The 16322-nt window shown below is 43.4% G+C and overlaps 1 protein-coding gene across 2 annotated transcripts in view; it reads left to right on the forward strand.

Moving 5' to 3' along the window:
- Nucleotides 1-1516: 1516 nt before the first annotated feature.
- Nucleotides 1517-16322, forward strand: part of CDK14 (cyclin dependent kinase 14) — a 638693-nt gene continuing 623887 nt past the window's right edge. Inside the window, exons 1-2 of one of the 2 annotated variants that reach the window (XM_043873241.1) lie at nt 1517-1947; nt 7495-7526. In XM_043873241.1, the coding sequence (XP_043729176.1) occupies nt 1857-1947; nt 7495-7526 (123 nt within the window). In that variant the 5' untranslated portion in view covers nt 1517-1856. The remainder of the gene's footprint in view (nt 1948-7494; nt 7527-16322) is intronic. The other variant, XM_043873240.1, reaches the window with a different exon arrangement.

The raw sequence follows: 16322 nt of genomic DNA on the forward strand, positions 1-16322 counted from the left end.
CTGAAGTCACACTTGGTGCTGTCAGTAACGTCTAGGCAGAGTCACCAGGACCCAACATCCATTTCAACTCATCCCTTTAACTTTCTTAAGGAATTCCCCACCCTCCTCTGCTCCCCACTAGGGTTGACTTCCTGTCTTTTATCAGTCCCCATTTATCAAGACCCTATAATGTGCTCAGTGCAGAGCAGAACGAATCGAAGCGTTCCACCTCACAATTTAAGGAAGGCAGGGGGCTAGTTTTTGTTTTCAGATAAAAGTCTATTAATAAAACATAAACTCCCTAAAACTTCCTTTAAACCAAACAGCATTGTCACATGCTCAGAAACTCTCATTACTTTCATAGCCAGATGACTCAAGATTACTACATTTCTATTCATAAGGAGTTTGTTGGCCCAAAATCAACAGTCAGGCCTTTCCCCCATCTTCCTTCTCTCTCCCTTGGGAAACAGAGTTTTGGAGGCTCGCTGCAGAATGAAGACGATGTGTGTCTGCTGCCTAAACTGTAGGTTCTGGGATTTTATAAAGCCCGAACCCCACTTTTAAAATTCTTTTTTTTTTTTTTTTGAGATTGGGGAAGTGGAGGTCTGAATGTTTTTTTTTTTTTTTTGCCTCTAAGCCTTTCAATTTAGAACCATATTCTAAAAATGGTAGATAGACTAAGGCCTTCTGCTTGCTACTTACTATAGAACTGGGTATTCATATCAGAAATCAGCCGCGTCTACATTACCGTCTGTCACTCAGCGTGACGGGGGATGAAAGGAACAGACCACCAGCCCTGCCCCGCCTGGGGAGTTTAACACTTGAAGCTTCTGCTTTTGCACTTGACTCTCCTAAAAAACGGGCCCACCTTCCTGTTTAGTTCTTTCGCTTCACAGTTTCCTTGTCAAAACTGAAGAAAAAACAAAAAGTCACCGTCAAACCTGGGTGCATCCCCGAGGCTTTTCCACTCCTCGGACCGGGAGGAAGCGATCTCGGCCAACCCCACCTTTACCCACCCCGCTCTTTTCACAGGCGATCGCGGCAGGGACAAAATCGCTGTAATAAACCATCCAGGCTCACCCCCCTTCCTTTCGGGGCCTCCGCACAGGGCGAGACCGGGTTCCCAGCGGCGGCCGGCTCCCAGCCTTGCCCGATCGCGTTCCTCCGCCGGCCGGGGTCCTGGAGCGCGCGGGCCCGGCTGGCTGCCGGGGGAGGCGCGCGGGGGCGCGAGCGGGCCGGGGAGGGCGGCAGGGAACGTGGGCTCCGGGCCGGGGGCCGAGGTCGCGCCGGGGTCCCGCGCCCCGGGGGCCTGCGCCAGAGGGAAGGCGGGGCCGAGGCGGCGGCGGCGGGAGGGGATTGAGGGCGGGGCGGCTGGCGGATCTGCGCCGCGGCTTTCTCTCCCGAGCGCCCGAAACTCGGGGCTGAGAACTTCTCCCCGCCCGCGCCCCGCGCGCTCGGCGACCGCCCCCCAAGCCCGGGCGCCCGCATCTCGTCCCCGGCCCGCCCCCGCCCCGCCTCCGCCCGCGCCGCCCCCACCGCCGCCGCCGGCCGCGCTTCTCTCGGTTACAAAGGAGGGAAAATGAGCTGGGCGGCGGCGGCGCGGCGCGGGGCCACCACGGCGGCGGCTGCAATCGCGGCCGCCCCCGGCACCACGTAGAACGCCCCCGCCCGTCTAGCCGCGGCCCAGGCCCGAGCCGAGCCTGCCGCTCCTCGCTAGCCTCCCCAGCCCTGCGCCTCGCCTCCCGGCCCGAGGAGGAGGTGGAGGAGGTGCAGGAGGCGGAGGAGGCGCCGCCTTCGCCGCGCCGCGCGCCCTCGCCGTTGTCTGCGCTGCGCTCTGGACCAGTTTGGGGAAGTTGCCCGAGCCCCGTATCGCCCAGATGTGCGACCTCATTGAGCCGCAGCCGGCCGAGAAGATCGGCAAGATGAAGAAGTTGCGGAGAACTTTGTCGGATAGTTTCAGCCGCATTGGTAAGTGGCGTGCTGTCCCGGGCACCCGGCCCGGCGCCCTCGGCCCCGCACTTCTGGCACTAGCGGCTCAGGGGCCACCCGGGGCTGGCGTGGGGTGCGCTGCGCGCGAAGGGTGGGGGGAACAGTGCCCGGGACCTGGGGGAGGGAGACGACAAAAAGGAGGGACACCTCTTGCCCTCATGATCCGAGGGTTCATTTGTGCATGATCGTAAGCCTACGATTTGGGTTCCCTCTCCTCGCCGCTAGCGCTCCTGCCTTCGCGCCCGCGGGGGACAGGCGAGGGCACGGTCCGGCCCCCACTGCGCTCCCAGCTGCGCGGCCGCCTGGGTCACTTTTTCCCCCCACCCCTCAGGCCTTGGTATTGGGTGTTTAGTCAGTAATTTAACTTTGGGAATTGGTGAAATGTTGAATTTGTGCCATGGTATTGTTTAACATCCAGCCTAACGAAAAGTGGGACAGATACCTTGGGATCTTTTGTTCGGTACTTCGGGTCCTCGAAAGCGAGATTTGGTTGTTGAGTCCCGAGTTCTCTGAATTTTTCCATTGCTGCAGAGAAATGCGTTCTGTGAACCTGTCTGAACATTTTAGGAGTAAGTCTCCCAAACTTCTTCCATATACTAGCGCTCCAGGGCTATTGTCTTTAAATCAGCCGGCCAATTGACGGACAGATAGCCGACCGAGAAATATTTGGGACATTTAAGAATAAATCCGTGTCGCAGACTATCACAGGGCGACAGCAGTGTCACGTGGAATGGGTTGGTTCGATTTCTAGGTTTGGCCATAAAACCCCCCTTTACCTTACAACGGCGGCTACCTTTGCTAACATCTTAACTTTCATTTACACAGGCAACTCTTTCCAGCAGGAAAATGGTACAGGTACTAAAACTAATACTTCAGAGTCCCTAAGAAGCCTTTAGAGTCCCTCTAGCCTTTTGTTTCACTTAACATGTCACCCATGTTAATGAAGGTGTTAATGGAAATTAAACGAAGGTGCTTCATGCCTTAAATTAAAACCGTGGAGTGCATATGAGTATTGTCCTTGTCCTTCCATCCATTCATTTAAAAATAGTGGTATAAGTGCATCGTGAAATATGCAAACTTCCCTCAAGTCAAAATATGTTTTTAGTCTAGGTTTCTTTGTTGTCTTCTAACTTAAAAAATTTAATATTGTTATACATAAACTTTCCCAAGATGACCATAAAGTTATGGTATGAAACCAATATTTAGCCCTGGTTTATTTATTTTGTGTATTGGGTATTTGCAGTTTTATGAGTTAGGGATGCCTATGAAGAGTCCTTGCATTCAAATGAAGTTTGAAGCCAAGAAGAGTGTGAGAGAGCAAGGTGTTGAGTCCTGTGCATTATTAAGAAGGATGTTTGAGGCCCCTGACCCAAACTATCACAGAGGCAGATTCTGGAGTCCATTAAGCCCTGTTCTAAAAGGCACTAAGTGTATATTTACTAATGCTAATGACTCTGTTGGAACCCATCCAGTTTTGTGTTAAATAATTCATTGCAATTGAATCTCAGTAAGAAGCCAAGGACATTAATATAAAAATTCCTTATGTTTAAATAATTTCAAGGTTTTGATCTACAATCAGTAAAATTTGGATTAACTACAATGCTGGCAAATGTGATATTGTTGTTAATTGGATCTTATAGCTTACAGAGATTTAGTGATGTGGAACTCCTTTTGATTCCAACTCTTGTGAAAATATCTTCTAAGTTGTAGTAGATTTTTACCTCCTTCTTTTCAGAAGCAGTACAGTGCTGTGAACATAACTGATTATTTCTTGTATTGATGGAGGGTCACGTTTCTGAATAGCAAATCTCACTCTGGAATACTGTAAAAGGATATAAAGAGGGTTAAGTGATTCTGTACACCAAGCTCAAGACATTCATTAGAAGTAGCATTACAGAAGAGAAGTCTTTGTTATCTACATATTTTTTAAAGTTTTATTTGCAAAACCAAAAGGCAAAGAGATCGATCCCGTTGTTTAAGGATTTTTAAGGTTGTTGAGTTGAAGCGTTGCTGTGGGATTACCTAGTGCATAGATTAAAGGTACGGGCTGTGTGTCAGCTGGATTGGGGTCTCCAGTGTCATCGGTTCTAGTGGAGTGACCTTGGACAGGTCCCTCACCTCTGAGCTTGCTTTTCAAGCTCCTTTGTTATTGGTACTTAGTTAAGTAACGCATAAGATGCCCTGTGTTGTGTGGGATTGAAGACTCCATAGATGTTCCTAATGTGTTATGTTGGTGATTACAACATCCTGACACATGGATCTTCTGGTGGGAAGCAAGAGAAAAGAAGTGGCCATTGACTTGATAGTAGAGTTAACCTGAAACGTGGATGGGTTTGGGAGTTAGGCTGATCTGGGCTTGAATCCCATTTCTGTTGCTTGCTGTGTACTTTGGCCAACTAGCAGAATTTCCCTAAATCCTCGAGTCCTCATCTGTCAGTTTTCTTAAGGCCATTATGAAGATTAGATCAGATAAAACACATAAATTGTCTAGTGAATATCTGTCCCATGGTGAAGATTGATACTGGAGGCTGTTATTGTTCCTTCTGATTTCTCAGTTTATCCTATCTTCTTCCTTTCTTCAGTTGGTACTTCTTGAGGAGATCAAAGAGTGAATGGTTTATTCCTGCTGAGTAATTCAACATCTCAGTATATTTATTCCCTTTAACCAATCTACTATGGGTTTTGAAATAAACATACTGACTTTATTTTGCTTTTTTAGTATGACTCAAAAGTATAGTTTGTTATATGGTAAAACATATAGTATCATTGTTTAGCCGTGAGAAATTAGTAATCATCTACAGAAAATGAGGACAGTTTTTGAAAGTCTGTGATTTTCATTAATTATGGATTAATAATCCGTTATTATAAAAGATTAATAATAACTCTAACTATATATCAGTGACATTGCTAATGTTTAATTTACTTGCACATGCAAGATCGGCCAACTTCGTCAGTACCCACTTCAAATACAGCTGATCTGAGATTACTCTATTATAAAAGGTCTAATAAAACACACTGGCTTTCAAGCCATAGCACTCTAATTTATGACATTTGCCAGGGACTGACACACCTATGGTTCTTTTGTAAGATGGGTGTAATTGAATTTCAAAGTCATCCATTGATTTCAGTAGTGAGTATTTACGGTCTTTTCCTAAATAGTGTTAGCGTGTTCACTTATTAGGAATTACTATAGTTGTCTCACTTCTTAAAAAAATTAGCATAAACAGAGACAAATGGGAACTTGATTGTTTAAATATTAAAATCCATTTCCTCTTTTCTTTCCTTGTTTCTTTTATTTTCAGATGACTGCTTAGAAGGAGAAAGGCTTTCTGTAATACCTAATGTGAGGTTAAGGTTGAACTGATGTTTCTTTATATTCGTTTGAATGCATTTCTTCACACTTAACTTGGATTATCTCCCTGAGAAAGGAAGTTTATACTCTGTGATATTTGAGATGAACCCTATGTACACCATTTCTTTAAAAGATGAAGTTTGTGAGATAACTGAAAAAAAGGAAGAGGCTGTGGTTACGTTGAAATTGGGGGTTTGTTATTTTGTTCTGTAAGTGTAATTTTAGAGTCCAGCTGTCACTTGATAAATCCATTCTGTCAAAAAGAGAAATGTAAGGTTAAAGATTCACATGCAAAATTGAACTATTGCACCATATCCTCCCCTTCCCCATGCAGTTTCAAAAGACTTCACTTTGAAAACTGATATGGAACTTATATCTATGATTCTTTCATAAGAGACAATAGTACCTGGTTTGCATATGCCAAAACTTAATGCATCTCAAAGGGTAAGATGCTATTCTTTTGCCCTTGGAGTACAGCTCATTAATTCCACAAATAATTATTGAGTACGTCCTGTGTGCTGGGTATTGTGCTGGTGTTCAGAGTCAGAGACCATTGATACGGCTCCTGTCCCTCAAAGACTTTAAGAGAACACAGGCCAATGAATGAGCATTGACAAATTCTACCAGGAAGATTAGCATCATTTTCTGTTGGTGAACATCAGAGGGATACCATTTTAGTCTTGGTGAGATCATGGAAAGACTTCTGGAGGGAGCAGGGTCTGAGCGGAGGACTGAATAGAATATCTGATTTTGTTAGATGGGTTAATATATGCCCCTTTGCTAACCCAGAAAAGTGTAATATGCTTGCTATCCCATGATATCCTTGAAGACAGTTGTGGGTTTGTATTTACATGAATGATTAATGACAATCAGGGAATGTAATCAATAATGAGATGTTGTATGCTTGTGTAGGTCAGAGTTTCATCAGTGACCTGATAAATATTTGGTAAAGACAACTTTAATTGGTCTTTTTTGTTCCACTAATTGCTCTTCAGGGAAGGGATTCAGTGTTTAAAAGAAACAATGCAAGGTGTCAATTTAGTAATGAAGTGTTCAGTGAAGGGGTAGACTTCTTGGTCTCAAAATATTCTCCCCTGTGGTGTCCTGGGTTTGAGAATAGTGTATACGGGAGATTATCTGGCTTCCTGCTCTTTATATCTTAGAAAATACACCTGCAATTCCCCCTTCTCTTACCTCCTTTTCTTTCTACCTATAGATCCCAGCCCTTTATCCAGAAAGTTGGAGGAACTGGTAAGACTTAGGTGGCAAGAAGGAAATAGTCCAGTCTGGGTGTTAAAGATTTTCTAGTTTCTACTCTATTCAGTCTGAATAGCACTTTAGAGTATAGACCAGTAAGCCCCTATGCACGATTGTGTACATCTGAAACGTTTCTCCAACTCATGATTTCAGCTAAATTTGCTCCTTTGTGCGTTCTTTTTCATCTCAAACATTCAAATTATTGTAGCATTTAAGGACCTAGGTGTTTGTCAGCTAAACATGAAATACTTCTCTTTCTCTTCAGAGTAATTAAATGCCAGTTCTGAGGGTATGAATATTTCAAGTAAATTTCAAGTATTTGCTTGTTTCTATGAAACACTCCAAATGTATTGTCTCCTTTGGTGATACCCTGTTAGAAGAGTTATGTTGAAAATGTTTGAATTATGTTTCTGCAGTGCTTATTTTGCACTTCTTATCTTTCATCATCAAACTTAAACTTCTCTCAGTATGAAAATCTCATGTGGGGCCCTGTGCAGAGTCGGTATCTTTCTGACAATTGGTTTGGGAGGTCCAGCCACCCCCTGCATAATGGTAGACGAGCAAACAACAGAAGTTTAAGGGGAAATTTCTTTAAGATTCCTTTTTGATTCCTTCATACTTTGATTAAAACATTTTTCTACTAAAGGAGAAATAGAGGAAAGATATGCCTACTTCTTTTCCATAGTTGGGAGTGTAGTTTCATTTACGTATTTATGAAAGTGCTTCACAAAGGTGCATGCTGTGCAGTTCTGTCATTTGCAGTTTTCATATTTGTATCTTAACATTGTGGTTGGGGTACAATTTTACTTTCTGAAATGGAAACACCATACTACTTTTTTTTTTTTCTTAGAACTTAGATACTTGGCCTCTTGGAGATGTTTCACAATAATTGTTTCCTTTCCCCTTTTATTTTATAGCCTTGAAGAAAGACGACACCACCTTTGAAGAGGTAGGTTAAATTTCTTTATCTAACATGAGAAGTGTTTGATTACTGCCAGGTAAACTTGTAGGTGTCAACTCTGCACTTAGAAGCAAACAATCAAAAAATGCCTTAGAAAAACAAACAAAACAAAAAAACAGGTGATGGCATCTTTTTATTTAGTTACAGTGTATTTTCCAATTTTAAATAACTGTTCAGATTGAATTTTGTTATCAATCAACAGAACTGTGTCTTTTGAAATTAAGAAGCAAACACAAGGCTCCTGCCAGCTTTGTTTTGTTGCTTTGTTGATGATGGTGGTGCTGGGGAAGCCCAGTGTGACGTGTGTGGTAGGGCAAGTCTGGAGCTGTTGGCAGGTCGGGTTCGGTGTTGACGCCACAGACTGTCTGTCAGAGTCGCAAAGGAGGCGCTGTCTTCTCTTGTTCTAGGTTTCCTATTCTTTGCCTACCAGATCTGTCTTTATCTACTTGCTGCAAAGTAGCAACAAAGCTCGTTCCAGAAAGGCAGGGGGTTCCTCTGTAATTAATAGCACTCTGAATGTAATTTTTCAGTTGTGCTCTCTCTGAATTTTTGATAGTATCTGTGGGAATCACCAGACAAATAACGCGTTTCCAGAATGTTCTCAAGAGCTCTGTAGAGTGAAGTGTTTCATTGCTGCCATCTAAAGCCACTGTCATTGATGCATGTTGTAAAGGGGGCCATGTGTGTGTATATATATATGTATATATGTGCTCAGTTGTGTCTGACTCTTTGCAACCCCAAGCACTGTAGCCCGCCAGGCTCCTCTGTCCATGGGTTTCTCTAGGCAAGAATACTGGAGTGGGTTGTCATGCCCTCTGGCAGGGGACCTTCCCAACCCAGGGATCGAACCCAGGTCTCGCATTGCAGGTGGATTCTTTATCGTCTGAGCCGCCAGGGAAGCCCAAGAATACTGGAGTGGGTAGCCTATCCCATACACACACACACACGCATATATATAGTATGTTTATGTATGAACACATATGTATCTACACAATGTACTTATCCTGTAGCCTGATGGAAGAATAGATGAGTTTGGTTGTGGTTTGGTTTGATTTAACAGTTGCTGATTCCATGAAAGAGGCTGCCCGACCTCCCTGTGTTGCAGTGCTTCAGAGAGGAAAGGATACACGAGCTCATGGAAGGTTCCCCTGGCCATGTGGCTGGCTGTGGTGTGGGACGGGGGCACTCAGGGAGAACTTGCACCAGACCGGGATTTCTGGAAGGTGCCGAGACATTTGGCTCTCACTGTCTGACACTTTGTCTGTTGCACCTGTTCTTTTTTCCCCACTGGGTCCAGCTCTACACACGGCTTCCCAGGTGGCTCAGCGGTAAAGAATCCTCCCGCCAATGCAGGAGAATCGGGTTCGATCCCTGGTTCGGGAAGATCCTCTGGAGGAGGCGATGGCAGCCCACTTCAGTATTCTTGCCTGGAGAATCCCATGGACAGAGGAGCCTGGTGGGCTACAGTCCATGAGGCCGCAAAAGAGTCGGACACGACTGAGTGACTGAACAGCAGCAGCTCTACAAAGCTGCGTGTCCCTGGACTCCAAAGCAACTTTCCCTGCCAACATTCCTGAAATAGCCTGTGAAATTTAGTGATTCTAGACCTGAAGCAATAAAGGAGCCTTTTCTTTCCCATCTGTAGTGGGTCATAATGCTATTCTCCTTGAAACCTGTCTTTCTGGAATTTCTGCAGTGTTACCAAGATGTTTTCCGGAGAGTGTTTTCTTTCTTCTCCGAAGAAATCAGTGTGAGAATATTGAGCACCTTTTCTGTATAAAGAAAGCTCTCCCTTCTAATAATGGAGGTAATTTAAGTTTACATTAAAAAAAAAGAAATAAGGAAAAAGAGAAGGAAAAACCTCCCAAATCCTATTATTCAATTACATCTGCTAATGAATGTCCTTGCCTCTTTTCTCATGTAAAGAACGAACAAAAACAACCTCCGCCCCCAAACTATAGCCCATATAGTCTATCCTACTTTTTTTTTCAACCTCTGTTTTTGACTGTTTTTACAGATGACCCCTAATCTTTAATAGAAACTTAAAAAACCTTTTGTCTGGTTTAAACACCATTAATGATTGTGTGTTATTCTGCCACGTGGTGGTGACATCAGCTTTCAAAATACACCTGAGGCTGGAACCTAGCTGGAAGTTAAGGATGTATGAGCGAAACCTGTAACTTCATGCGCTGCCTTCCCCCCAAACCTCTGCACAGCTGAAGGTCTGCATTTTGTAATTTGGGGCAAAATTATCCTTAGCTTTTTTTAATAAAATAATTAATTGATTAATTAAGTTTTGGCTGTGCTGGGTCCTCCTGGCTGCGCAAGTTTTTCTCTAATTGTGGTACAGGGGCCTCTTATTGAGGGGGCGTCTCTTGTTGCAGAATCCAGGCTCTGGGGTGCAGGGGCTTCAATAGTTGTGGCAGGTGGACTCTGAGCTCAGGCTCACTAGTTGTGCTGAACGGGCTTATTTGCTCCTTGGCATCAGGGATTGAACCTGTGTCTCCTGCATTGGCAGGTTGATTCTTTACAACTGAGACACCAGGGAATCCCTACCCTTAACTTGTATGAAGCCATTTTTCTTCACCTGCTAAAGGAAAGAGATTGGGTAGATACCTTAAGTCAGTAAATCAGAGAATGTTCCATCTTGAGATGATACTGGAAATCAGGTGATTGACTTCATATTTTCAAAGGTGAAGGAGCTGAGGTCCGGGGTGGGGGAACAGGTGATTTTCATTTAGTCAGGGGAGGACCCAGGGCCAGGAGCCTGGGAGACAGGGTTAGTAAAGACATGCTTGAACATCAGCCCCAAATCAACCACCCTTTCAAGGGCAATCAACTTCCGTTCCCCAGGCCTTTTATAAAATAGAGATGAGATAGTACCTTCCTCCTAAGGTTATTGGGAGGATTGTGTATGTGTTAGTCACTCAGTCGTGTCTGACTCTTTGCAACCTCATGGACTGTAGCCTGCCAGGCTCCTCTGTCCATGGGATTCTCCAGGCAAGAACACTGGAGTGGGTTGCCATTCCCTTCTCCAGGGGATCTTCCTGACCCAGGGATCGAACCCAGGTCTTCTGCACTGCAGGCGTATTCTTTACCATCTGAGCCACCAGGGAAGCCCATATTGGGAGGATTAGATAAGCTAAGTGTATAAAGGTTCCAGAATAGCCACGGGCACATAGCAAATGTCTTATATTTCATCTTGTCATTGTCCTTGTCTTCATTATTGCTGTTATCATTGATGCTCTTACCATGACATCTGCCTTCTGTAGTTGAAGGGCTACAAGGAGGATGAAAAGATTAAATTCAAAGGTAAGTATTAGGTCTATGAGGAGAATTATTTTCAGATAGTCCCTTAAAATTTCAAAGACTTCATGCGATGATTTGCATATTAAGACTGTGAAACTACCATCTAAAAACCACCATTTTTTAGATTCCCTGAAGGAATGACTGCCTGCGTTCAGTTTTGTAGTTCCTCTGTGTCTTGCATGTGGTTAATGTTCAAAAAATATCTATTGAATATGAGTGAATATATGTGGCAAATGGAGAGAAAGTTCATCCCAGGGCCAGCCAACATGGACTCTCATTTGCCACTTCCTAGCTGTTTCTGCAGGTATTTACTTTACCGAGGACTCAGTTTTCTCATTTGTCAAACCAGTCAGTAAGACAGTGATCTTCAAGTTGCTTTCTATCTGTCAGTGCAGCATAGAATTCTGTAAAACCGTCAACATAAAATTAGTTTTACCAAGATCAGAAAGGAGTACTAGACCGGTGCTTACGTAAGCAAGAAGTCACTGAGTTTTTGTATGATCATTTTCAGGTTATAATGGCAGAAATTTTCTTGAATTCCTTTCATGGTCTTCCGCTTTTCCTGTAGGAGTTGGGGAACTCAAACAGTCCACTGGAATCCAATTAAGATCTGAGTCTTGGAATCTGGGTTGGGTGTGATTCTTAGATATTCATGAGGTGTGGCGACTCCTTACTCTGTGTTCCTGAGCTGGAGAGCGCTTTATCTCAAGGAGTGGCTTTCTTTAGAATGCCTAGAGAGGGGAGTGTGGTGGCTAGTCCCTTATTCATGTAGAGGATGTCTGTAGGTTGTGTAAATGTTTGACTTTGAACAGGAAGAGGAGAAAAAGAAATGCGGCTTTCTTTGGAAGAATTTTTTATTTTTCCTTTTCTTTCCCTTCCCTCTCTCCCTCTAACCCTCCTTACTTTCCTTCTTTCTTTATTAAATTATAGTACATGGTATTAGTTTCAATAATGATTCTGTGTTTGTACGTACTGCAAAGTAATCACAATAAGTCTCTATCCATATGTCTCTATACACAGATACAGAATTTTTTTTTCTTGTGATGAGAACTTTTAAGATTTACTCCCTTAGAAACTTCCAAATGTGCAGTACGGTATTATGAACTGTAGTCACAGGGCTCTACATTACATCTGGTGGTCATCTGTATGTCTTCTCTGGCGTTTGTTCAGATTCTCTGCTCATTTTTTGAATAGGATTGGTTTGTGCCGTTAAACTGTGTTACATCTTTATATATTTTGGATAGTAATCCCTTGTCAGATACACTATTTGCAGATATTTTCTCCCGTTCAGTGGATTGCCTTTGCAGTTCTTTCTGTAATCCAGTTGCCTTGTTGATATGCCTTGCTGATAGTTTCTTTCGCTCTGCAGAAGCTATTTATTTTTGCTTTTGGTGTCAGGTCCAAAAATGATTGTAAAGATTGATGTCAAGGAGCTTCCTGCCAGTGTTTTCATCTAGAAGTTTTAGGGTTTCAGGTCTTATAATCAAGTCTTTAATCCATCTGAGTTATATTTTGTGTATGGGGTAAGAGAGAGGTCTAGCTTTACTCTTCTGCAGACAGTTGCCCAGTTTTCCCAACACTATTAGAGTCCTTTCCCCACGGTATGTCCTTGGCTCCTTTGCATGGAACTGACCACATATGTGTGAGTTGGTCTCTGGGCTTTCTATTGTGTCCCACGTATCTATGTGTCTCTTTTTGTCCGGACTGTTTCGGTTACTGTGGCTTTTTAATGTAGCTTGAAATCAGGGGCATGATGCCTCCAGTTTTGTTCTTCTTTCTCAAGATTGCTTTGGCGATTCAGGGTCTTTTGTGGTTTTATACAGACTTTGAAATTGTTTACACTATTTCTATGAGAATTGTGAAATTAGATTCTATTTGCTATTTTGGGTGATATGGACATTTTAACAATTATTTCTTCCAGTCATGAGCATGGAATATCTGTCCATTTATTTCTTTCATCAGTGTCCTATGGTTATCAGTATACAGATTTTTATCACCTCCTTGGTTAAATTTATTCCTTGATATTTAAAATTGTTGATTAAGTTGTAAAGTGAATTGTTTTCTTAATTTGACTTTCTGATAGTTCATTATTTGTATATAGAAACAACAGATTTCTGGGCATTGATTTTTGCATCCTGAAACGTTACTGAATTTATTGTTTCTTGTTAAAAATCATTTACTTTTGCTTTTGGCTGTGCTGGGTCTTTGTTGCTGTGTGGGCTTCCTCTGGTTGCCGTGAGCAGGGCAGTTAGTTTCTCGGGTTGCAGTTCTCTGGTTGCAGTGTGCAGGCTCCTTATTGCCTCAGCTTCTCTGGTTGCGCAGCATGTGCCACGGGGCATTCACGTTTTGGTAGTTGTGGCCCATGGATTCAGTAGTCATTGTACATGAGTCTAGTGGCCCTGAGGCATGTGGAATTCTCCTGGACCAGGGATTGAACCCATGCGCCCCGCATTCGCAGGCTGATTCTTAACCATTGGACCTCCAGGGAAGTCTTTGTTTATTACTTCTGACAGTTTTTTGGTGGAATCTTTAGTTTTTCATATCTAGTATTATGTCATCTGCAAATAGTGACAGGTTTACTTCCTTTCCATTAATGCTTTTTATTTCTTTTTCTTGCCTAATTGCTCTGGCTAGGACTTTCAGTACTTTGTTGAGTAAGAGTGGTGAAAAGGGCTGTCCTTTTCTTGTTCCTGATTTTAGAGATAATGCTTTCACCATTGAGCATGATAGCTTTGACTTGTTGTATATGCTTTTTATTATGTTGAGATACACTCCCTCTATACTCACAATTCCAGTGCTAGGGACTCTGAACCCCCACACAGTCAAAAATCCATGTCAACTTTATAGTTATTTCTCTATATCTGGGGTTCCACACCCATGGATTCAGCCAACCCAGATTGGGAGCTAGATGGGGCATTGTACATTGATCTCAGTTTCCAGTTCTTGTCCCTCTTTCGTTATTTTGTATAAAGGTATAACTCTAGTACCCAAGGTGATAAATACGGCAGTGATTTTTTAATGTGAACCAGAGTCTAGGGGTTAGGTACAAATATTTTGGAGATATTCCTGGTGATTCTTTGCCATCCTTTGAGGGTGGCAGAAGCCTTTGTGTTCCTTTTTCACCCTAACTGTCTTCATTACTGGAGCTCAGTGTCTTGTGAATGATGTATGTGTTGTATACAGTGTTGCAGCTTCAGGCTTCCCTGACTTCCTCATCTAAAATACTAAATTTTGGTAACAGTGGTTCTTTAGCCCTCTTGCTGAGGTTATAGTCCTTGTATCTCTTCTATGCTGGCTTCCAGTTTGCAGAGGACCCCTCCTCTGCCTACCTTGCCTCCTGCTTCCAGCCCACAACTGATCCTCCCTTCTCTATTTCCTTTCTGTTTGCTCATGGTATATCACTCCCTTGACAGTATCCTCAATGGCCTTACCCCTTTGTACTTCGCTTTTAATCTACTCTGCCAGCTCTCGATTTTGACCTGGCGTCTTTTCCTCTCTTACCCAGTGGCTGCCAAAGCTGCTTGAGGAAACCACTCTGCAAATAAATCCATCGTCTCTGTTCTTTTGCTGGAACCCGAGGCAGTGGTGCACAGTCTTGCACTGTGTGGCTGACCTGTTTCCTGCTGAAACATTTCCACTCCCGTCAAACCTTTGAAGCACCCTCATCCACCCCTCCTTCCTTTTCTACTTGACTTTCCCTCTCTATTAGTTTGCTAGAGTTTCCATAGAAAAACACCCACAAAGTCGGTGGCTTAAACAACAAACATTTTATTGTCTCACAGTTCTGAAGATCAGAAGTCTGAAGTCAGAGTATTGGCAGCTTTGGTTCCTTCTGTGGGCTGAGAAGGAAGCATCTCTTCCAGACTTCCTCCCTTAACTTGTAGACGGTCCTCTTCTCCATGTGTTTTCACATCATCTTCCCTCAGTGAGTGTGAGTCCAAATCCCCCCAGCTTTTTTTATAAGGACGTCAGTCATATTGAATTTGGGGCTTACTCTAATTAGGGCCTGACTCTCTGCTCTGGTTTGTTGTTCAGTCGCTAAGTCGTGTCCGACTCCTTGTGACCCTCTAACTGCAGCATGCCAGGCTTCCATCCTCCACTATTCTCAGATTCATGTCCATTGAGTTGGCTATGCTATCTACCCATCTCATCCTCTGCCGCCCCCTTCTCCTCTTGCCTTCAATCTTTCCCAGCATCAAGGTCTTTTCCAGTGAGTCAGCTCTTCACATCAGGTGGCCAAAGTATTGGAGCTTCAGCTTCAGCATTAGTCCTTTCAATGAACATTCAGGGTTGATTTCCTTTAGGGCTGACTGATTTGATCTCCTTGCTGTCCGAGGGACTCTCAAGAGTCTTCTCCAGCACCACAATTTGAAAGCATCAATTTTTCAGCACTCAACTTTCTTTATGGTCCAACTCTTAGAACCATAAATGACTACTGTTATGAATTCATCTTAATTTAACTAATTATGTCTGCAGTGACCCTGTTTCCAAGGAAGATCACATTCAGAGGTACTGGGGTAACTTAAGACTTAAACATAGGAATTTTTGGTAGATACAAGTCACCTGATAATAACCTTCATGTTCTTAGAACCCTTAACAACATTAGGTGTTAGCCCCTTGCCTACACGTGTACATTATTTGCTACAATCATGCTTCCTGTTTTTCTCTAACTGAAAGGAAGATATGTCTTTTTTTCCTCTTCTGGTTGCTCCTCCATTCCTCATGATTCCTTCTCCTTCTGTCCACTCCAGAAGCTTGTGTAATTGATTTTTTCCTTTCTTTTATTTGTATAATTTATTTTTAAAATTTATTTTAAATTGGAGTGTAATTGCTTTACAATGTTGTGTTAGTTTCTGCTGTACCACAGTGTGAATCAGCTATGTGTACACATATATCCCCTCCCCATAGGCCCCCCATCCCGCCTCGTTAGGTCATCACAGAGCACCAGGCTGAGGCCCCACTAGCCGTCTCTTTTACACTTGGTCAGCACTGCTCTCAACGTGTCCACCCTCTCCTTCCCACTCTGTGTCCACAGGTCCATTCTCTGTGTTTGCGTCTCTATTCTTGCCCTGCAAACGGGTTCATCAGTACTGTTTTTCTAGATGCCATATACCTTCGTTAATATTTGTTTTTCTCTTTCTGCCTTACTTCACTCTGTATGACAGACTCTCAGTTCATCCACCCTCTTGCACTGTTGGTAGGAATGTAAATTGATACAATCACTATGCAGAAGAGTATGGAGGTTCCTTAAAAAACTAAAGATAAAACTTACCATGTGACCCAGCGGTCCCACTACTGATCATATACCCCGAGAAAACCATGAATCTTAACTTCCTTATCTGAGATTCCTGTCTCTTCCCTTTTATATAGGTGTTTCAGCAGAGGCTCTGAGCATGGCTAAGCCTATCCAGATGCCCATTGGATGTTTCTGCTTCTACATCTTGTAGTCACCTGGATTTCAGTGCATCGAAATAC

The sequence above is a fragment of the Cervus elaphus genome, chromosome 18, assembly GCF_910594005.1.
Source record: "Cervus elaphus chromosome 18, mCerEla1.1, whole genome shotgun sequence".
In the NCBI taxonomy this organism is placed as follows: Eukaryota; Metazoa; Chordata; class Mammalia; order Artiodactyla; family Cervidae; genus Cervus; species Cervus elaphus.